Source organism: Muscardinus avellanarius (assembly GCF_963383645.1).
Source record: "Muscardinus avellanarius genome assembly, chromosome: 18".
Lineage (NCBI taxonomy): Eukaryota > Metazoa > Chordata > Mammalia > Rodentia > Gliridae > Muscardinus > Muscardinus avellanarius.
This window is the reverse complement of record NC_137804.1, coordinates 44,321,628-44,329,165: the sequence shown is the minus strand read 5'-3', so window position 1 is coordinate 44,329,165 and position 7,538 is coordinate 44,321,628. Positions and strand designations below refer to the sequence as shown.

Below are 7,538 nucleotides of genomic sequence, written 5' to 3'. Positions count from 1 at the left end.
CGTTTGAAAATAATAAAAAAAAAATGTAAGGTTGGGGTGGGGGCGTTGCTCGAAGGTAGAATGCCCCTGGGTTCCATCCCCAGCACTGCAAAAGTAATTAATTAAATAGGGCTGGGGGCGTATTTCAGAAGTAGAGTGCCTCTGGGTTCAACTCCCAGTACCACAAATAAAATTTTAAAAAGGAGAAAAGACTGGGGCGCACCAGTTGGTCCCCAGAGGCCCCGGCGTGGTCCCGCAGCAGTGACCCGGCAGGGTGTGAGGCAGACCGCGCCCGGGCATGTTGGTGACGAGGGATGCCCGCGTGTCTACTTGGTGTGAGCTGGGGTCCCGGGAGGGGGGGTCCAAGAACCCGCCGGGCTCCGGCTGCCTCATGGAGCAGGAGGTCGGAGGTCGGGACGTGGGGAGGCAGTTCCATGGCCGGGCCATCCCGCGGCTTTCCTCATCTCCCATGACGGGTCAGGCCTCGGGGCCCGCCAGGCCACCTTGTGGCCTCTCCTCTCTCCACTTGTGCCAACCACAGGAAGCTGGGTGTCTTCAGACCCCCTTCCGTCCTGGGGGGAGACCTGGGACACCACCCACCCGGCTGCCCGGGCGCCAAACCTGGCCTCTGCGGGACATCTGTCCCCGCAGGTGGCCCTGGGACGGGTGTTGAAATGTCAGCCGGGCAGGTGTGAAGCAACAGGCCCCCACCTCCCAGCGGCCTCCCCAGGACGGACAGCCTCTCTCTGGAGGCGGGAGGCCGTCAGGGTTGGAAATCAAGTCCTGAGATCGGGGTGCAGGCTAGGATAGAGGTAGAATCCCCTGGGTTCCATCCCCAGGGCCGCAAAAAAGGTCAAGAAGGGCTGGGACGCCAGGCGTGCTGCTGTGTCTGTCATCTCAGGACCTGGGAGGCGGAGGCAGGAGGATCGCAGGTTTGAGACCAGCCTCAACAACTCGGGGAGACGCAGCAACCTGGCAAGAGCCGGTTTCCAAACACAAAGAGGGCTGGGGCGGCGTAGCTCGGAGGTGGAAGGCCCCCGGGCGGTCCCCAGCAGGAAAGCGGGGAATTAGTGGCCACTGGTGACGGAGGGACGCGCTGGCCCAACACGAAGCCCAGGGGCCCGGCAGGCAGGACAGGAACAAAGCGCCGAAAGGGATGTGGGCCAGGCCGGGCTGTCTTCACCTCCTTTCCTTCCTCCTCTGCCCTGCCCTCCCACCCCGAGGCCCCTGGAGGAGAAGCCACAGGTACTTCCTGAAGGCCGAGGACCTGGCTCAGGCCCCACGCACCCAGCACCCTTCTCCCGCCTGCGCCATGGTGAGTGAGCCCCCAGCCCCGGAAGAAGCCAGGAGCCCCGCGGGCGAAGTGAGGGCTCACCTCAGGAAGTCGGGGTCTGGGAAACGGTCACGAAAAGGCCCTGTGGCAGTGAGCAGCCAGCGCACAGATGCGGCTCCCGGGCCGGGCTGAGGCTCCGGCTGCAGCGGGGAGAGTGGGGACGGCTGGGCTGGCGCCCTCGCCCTGGGAGTGCGTGGCCAGGGCACGGTGACTAAGTGGGTCAGTACCCCGCTGCCTGCCAGGTACCCAAATCGTGACCGACCAACCCCGACTTATCTAGGCCTGTGGTCGCCGGGAGCCCTGCCTCCATCGACCAGGCCAGGCTGGGGGGGGGGCAGGTGGGGACTTTGAACCCCCTGGGGTGCCCCAGGCCCCCTGGGTCTCTGGATGGGGAAAGCAAGACTCCCCTTCCCCATCGCCTGGCCCTAGGTGAGGGTAGGGCCTGGGTCCCTGTCAGCCATCCAGCCCTGGCAAGTGTCCGAGCCAGGTGTGAGGCCGGCTTCGGGAGCACCTGGGTCACAGATGTACAAGAGCCTGACAGGTCCTGTGTGCGGGGCCTCCCTGCTGGGCCTTCCTGGCTGGCTGAGGTCAGGTCTACCTCCAGAGCTATCTTTATGGCTTGTGTACTTATTATTATTATTTATTTATTTATTTATTTTTGGTACTGGGAATGGAACCCAGGGGCATTGTACCTCCAAGCTACACCCCCAGCCCTGTTTTTTATTCTTTATTTTGAAACAGGGTCTCGCCGAGTTGTAAAGGACCTCACTAAGTAGCTGAGGCTGGCTTTGAACCTGCACGATCCTCCTGTCTCAGCCTCCCAGATGCTGGGATTACAAGTGTGCGCCACCACGCCCAGCTAAGATGTATTTTTGAAAAGCAGTATAATTAAGAAAGTTTGAGCTGGGCGTGGAGGTGCACACTTGTAAGTCCAGCACTTGGGAGGCTGAGACAGCAGGATCGTGGTTCGCAGCCAGCCTCAGCTCCCTAGTGAGGCCCTCCGCACCTCGGTGAGGCCATGTTTGGTGGTCTTATAAGGCCTCTTTCTCTCTTTTTGCGCTCCTGGGCATGGAACCCAGGGGCATTCTACCTCTGAGCTATACCCCCAGCCCTACTTTATTATTTGGAAACAGGGCCTTACTAAGTTGCCCTGTTGCCCTGGCTTTGAACCTGTGCAAGCCTCCTGTCTCAGCCCCCCAAGTTCTGGGATTCCAAGCACGCGCCACCATGCGTGGCTGGAAGGCCTGTCTCCTGATGAGCTACTGGCTCTGCCTGAACGACCCAGACGACAGGGCCTGGCCATTCAGGGGCTCAGGAGCCGCTGGCTCTGCTGGTCCTGGAGACGGGGGTGGCGGGGGGTTTTGAGCGGGGCCGGTGGGCTCCCTCGGCTGCTTGGGGCACCTGAGCAGGGCAGCAGCCTGCAGGAGCCTGGGCGGTGGGGGTGACAGTGAGAAGTGGTTGGATTCCGGATGTATTTTGAAATCAGAATACCAAGGACTGGAGCCGCAGGCTTGCAGGGGATGCCGGGAAGGGGCGTCCCTCCAGCTGGGCGGCCGGCCAGCGGGGCTGCAGGCTGGAGGCAGCAGGGCCAGGCCGAGGCAGGAAGTCTCAGGAAGGGAAGAGGCGGCCTGCCTCCTGTCTCAGCCTCCCCGGTGCTGGGATTGCAAGTGTGCACCACCACGCCCGGCCTCTTGGTTTTGTTTTGTTTTGGTTTGGTTTTGGTGGTACTGGGGTTCCTGGAAGCCCTTCTACCTCTGGGCTACACTCCCAGACCTATTTTATACTTTTTATTTTTGGAAACAGGGTCTCTTAAGCCAGCGCGGCTGGCTACAAACCTGCGCGATCCTCCTGTCTCCGCCTCCCAAGCACGGGGATGACAAGCGTGCGCCACCACGCCCGGCTTGTTTTATTTTGAAACAGGGTCTCACTAGGTTTCTAAGAGTCTTGCCCTTGAGGCTGTCCTCAAACCTGCGATCCTCCTGTCTCAGCCTCCCACGCGTGTGGCAGGCCTCAGCACCCGTCTGATACTCTTTGAACCTAGGAAAGCCATCAGGACTTCCGGAGCCTCCAAGCCAGGTTCCAAGCCTCTCAGCCAGAGCCTGGTGAACTCCTCAGAAGGCCCCCAAAGGCAGGGCTCAGCAGAGTCCTCAAGAAGCCCCCGCAGCCCGAGTCCCCCCGTCTCCCCAAGAAGCCCCCGCAGCCCGAGTTTGCTGTTCTCCCTCCAAAGCCCTCCAAGCCTGAGCCCAGCGGCCTCCACAAGCCCCCGCAGCCCGAGGCCACTCCCCATCCCAGGAAGGCCCCGCAGGCCGAGGTCGGTGAGGCCGCTCGGGCTTTGCCGCTGGGGCCTGGCACAATGGCCCCGAAGCCCCTCTCCAGGTCCCCGTCAGAGCCCAAGCCTGCGGTGCTCAAGTTCCAGCCACCTGAGTCCAGTACCTTCCCCAGGAAGCCCCCGCACCCTCAGGCTGGTGGCCTCCCTAGGAAGTCCCTGTCACAGCAGCTGGGGCTCAGCGAGGCCCCTCGGGCACCCCCCTCGAAGCTGGGGTCCAGTGAGCCCCATCCCTGGTCCCCAAAGCCCGACCTCAGCACCCTCCCCAGAAAGCCCCCGCAGCCTCAGGCGGGCAGCTTCCAGAAGTCCCCGCTGCAGTCAGGGCCGGGTCAGATCCCTCAGATGCCCTGGAGGCCGCACGCCCACCCCCCACAGCCAGGCCTCGGGGTCCCCCATAAGGAGCCCCCGCCGTTGGGCGGGCTCCCCAGGACGTCTTCAGAGCCTGAAGTCAGCGCCCTTCCCAAGCAGCCGGGGTTCAAAGCGCTCCCCAGGAAGCCCCCGCAGCCCCAGGCGGGCCTCCCCAGGACGCCCTCAGAGCCCCAGCTCAGCACCCTCCCCAGGACGCTCCCGCCCCGCAAGGGCTCCCAGCCCCAGTTCCCTGGGGACCTCTCTAGGAAGCCGCTGCTCCCCAGCTCGGCCTCCGAGGGGTCGCTGCCCACCGCCACCTCAGGGAGACCCCGCTGGAGGTCGGAAGACCTCAAAGGCCGCGGCCCGCCCCCGCGGAGGCCCCTGCCCCCAGCCAGCAGCCTGGGCCCCCCTCCAGCCAAGCCCCCGCTGCCCCCGGGCCCCATGGACATCCAGAACTTCCGGAGCCTGGCTGCCACAGGTGGGTCTGGGGACGGTGCAGTGGGGGCCCAGGCTCCAGGCAGCCAGCTCAAAACCCCTACTCTCTGGCACACAGGTGTGCAGAGGACCCACCCCCAGGCCCCACAGCGGAGACAGTGGAGAGACACCCCCCAGTGAGTGTGGGGTAGCCCGGCCCTGGGGGGGGCCGCTGGAAGAGCCAGGTCCCACCCCAGCTGTCCCGCAGGGCCCCGGACGAGATCTACGAGCTGTACGATGACGGTGACGTGGAGCCCACAGAGGACTCGCGCCCCGGCCCTGCAGGCCTCAAAGGTGCGTGGCTGGCCTGCAGGCCCACGCAGGCCCCAGCCCATGAGTAGGCTGTAGGAGGCAGGAGGGCAGCCCAGGGTGGTGGCCCGAACACTGGGCAGCCATGGAAGGACCCGGGGATAAACCCAGGCCGGGCGGGGCGGTGGCACCATCCTCCTGTCTCAGTCCTCAGGAGGCTGAGCTGGGAGGATCTCAGGTTCAAGGCCAGCCTGGGCAACATAGTGAAACACTGTTTCAAAATAAAAAGGGGGGGAGTAGCTCAGGACAGCGGCCCTGGGTTCAATCCCCAGTACCAAAATAACCCCCATAAAAAATAAAACCTAAGCAAGAGCCAGGAGTGGTGGGCAAGCTTGTAATCCCAGCATTCAGGAGGCTGAGACAAGAGGATTGCGGTTCAAGGACAGCCTCAGCTACTACTTAGGCCCTCTGCAAATTAGACCATTTCAAAATAAAGAATAAAAAATAGGGCTGGGGGAGTAGCTCTGAGGTAGAATGCTCCTGGGTTCCATCAGTACTGAAAAATAAACAAGCAAACAGGGCTGGGGTGTAGCTCAGAGACACAGCACCCCTGGGTTCAATACCCAGCACCAAAATAACCCCCCCAAAAAAACCTAAGCAAGACTTGTCCGGTGGGACTGAGCCAGCCCGGGGCAGGGCGCGCCCTTGGTGCTGTGTTGGGAGTAATGCCCAGTACGGCCAGGGCCTGGGCGCAGGCAGGCAGGGCTGGGTGCGGGTGGCTGGTGGGCAGCCGCTCTGCTCTGGGGTTCCAGAGTCCAGGCCCAGCAGGACACTGGGGGCACGAGAACGCTCCTTTCCTCAGGAGGGTGGGCGAGCCTGCAGGGACACTGGAGCCAGGGTGGCCTACAGCCCGCACGGCAGGGGTGTCCCTGCAAGCGCCCCCACTTCACTGAGGGCACCAAGTTCTGGGATGTGAATCGCCCGAGCTCACAGCGCCTCCGCCCCAGCCTGCCCACTCCTCCGTGCACACCTTCCGCCCGGCAGGCGCGAGGCCAACGCTGCGGCCTCAGACTGCAGGGCCACCTCCGGTCCCTCAGTGTTGGGACGAGCTGGGCCCCGGGCTCAGCGGTGGCAGCAGAGGCCTGGGCGAGCCCCGGCCTCGAGTCAGCCAGGCCCCGGCACCCCCTACCCCGGCTGGGCTTTGCTGCCTCTGCGTCTTTACCTTGTTTTTTGGGGCCAAATCTTGTGACAATTCCCAGCCTGCTCCGGAAGAGCAGCAGAACCATCTTGCAGGTCTCTGGATGAGCCCGGCCCCCACCACTGGCCGCCGGCCCCCGGCCGGGCTGCTGGGCATCCCTGAGCCTCCCGTGAGCCCCAGCCGGTTGCGAGTGCTGCTGACCACCCAGCAGTGCAGTGGTGGGGGGAGCGGGGCGAGGGTGCCCTTGCTGACGCATGTGCCCTGCCAGGGAAACGGAGGTGTAGCAAATCTGGAGGGGCCAGGAAAACCCGGCGGGCGGGGCACGCGTCCAGGCACGCGTCCAGGGACGGAGCCCCACTGGTGTTCTGCCCGCCAGGTGTGGTGCAGTCCACCCCGCCAGCCACCAGGGGGCAGCCACTGGACACAGAGCTCAGGTACGGGCCCAGGGCGGGGCGGGGCAGGGCGGGCGCTCCCAGGGGGCTCCTAACGCGTGACTGGGGCATCAGGAAGGCCCCCCAGCCGCAGCCGCTGCCCCCCACGGACCCGAAGCTGCTGAAGCAGAGGAGGAAGGCGGAGAAGGCGGAGAGGGAGTTCCGGAAGAAGTTCAAGGTGCGGTGGGCGGGGTGCGGGGCGGGGCAGGCGGGCCTGGGGGCAGGAAGGCAGCGCCCACATCCCCGCCCAGTTTGAAGGGGAGATCGTGGTCCACACGAGGATGATGATCGACCCCAACGCCAAGACGCGCCGCGCGGGCGGCAAGCACCTGGGCATTCGGCGCGGGGAGATCCTGGAGGTGCTGGAATTCACCAGCCAGGAGGAGCTGCTGTGCCGGGACCCCAAGGGCAAGTGTGAGTGAGCCTGGGGGGGTACAAGTGTGAGCGAGCCGGGGAGGGGGGCGCGAGTGTAAGCGAGCCCTGGGGGGGCGAGTGTGAGAGGCCTGGGGGCGTGTGAGCGAGGGGGTGTGTGTGTGAGAGCCCTGGGGAGGGCAAGTGTGAATGAGCCCTGGAGGGGGCGCAAGTGTGAGAGCCCTGGGGGGAGGTGAGTGGGGGGGCGTGGGGGGGGCATTCCCTGGGGTCAAGGACCAGGAGCCTGTCTGCTCTCCACAGATGGCTACATACCCAGAGCTGCCCTCCTGCCCCTGTGAGTGCCAGGCGGGTGGGCGAGCAGGTGGGGGTGGGGGGCGGGGCGAGGGTGCCCTTGCTGACCCATGTGCCCTGCCAGGGAAACGGAGGTGTACGACGATGTTGGCTTCTGGGGTACGTGGATACTCGTGGGTACTTGGGGAGTCGGGGTGGGGGCTGGCCCTGCCTCTGGGGAGGGACCACTCAAGTCACCCTCGCTTGCAGACCCTCTGGAGAACCAGCCATTTCCCCAAGGATAGGCCCCGTGTGGCGGGCAGCCCCGGCCAGCACCAGGCCCTCCAGCACCAGCACCAGGCTGCCTGAGCGGGGCCAGCGGCTCCCGGCGCTTCCCTGGGCGGGTTCCTGGATGCTCAGAAACTGTCTTGCCCAAGAAAAGGCACACTGCAGCCTGTAATCCCAGGGTGGGGAGGATCATGATCATGGTTCAAGTCCACTCTCAGCAACTCAGTGAGACCTTGCTTCAAATCAAAAAGTAAAAAAAAAAAAAGGCAC

At 64.3% G+C, this 7,538-nt stretch overlaps 1 protein-coding gene across 1 annotated transcript; it reads left to right on the top strand.

The window, feature by feature from the left end:
- Positions 1-277: 277 nt before the first annotated feature.
- On the top strand, positions 278-7,285 carry PRAM1 (PML-RARA regulated adaptor molecule 1; the record flags this gene model as incomplete). The annotated part of the gene is made up of 12 exons (XM_080715459.1): positions 278-455; positions 1,203-1,342; positions 3,354-4,464; positions 4,540-4,597; positions 4,669-4,754; positions 5,754-6,125; positions 6,284-6,341; positions 6,414-6,516; positions 6,590-6,752; positions 7,011-7,044; positions 7,126-7,160; positions 7,251-7,285. The coding sequence occupies 12 exons, from the start codon at positions 278-280 to the stop codon at positions 7,283-7,285; spliced, it is 2,373 nt and encodes a 790-aa protein (XP_080571585.1).
- Positions 7,286-7,538: the final 253 nt, after the last annotated feature.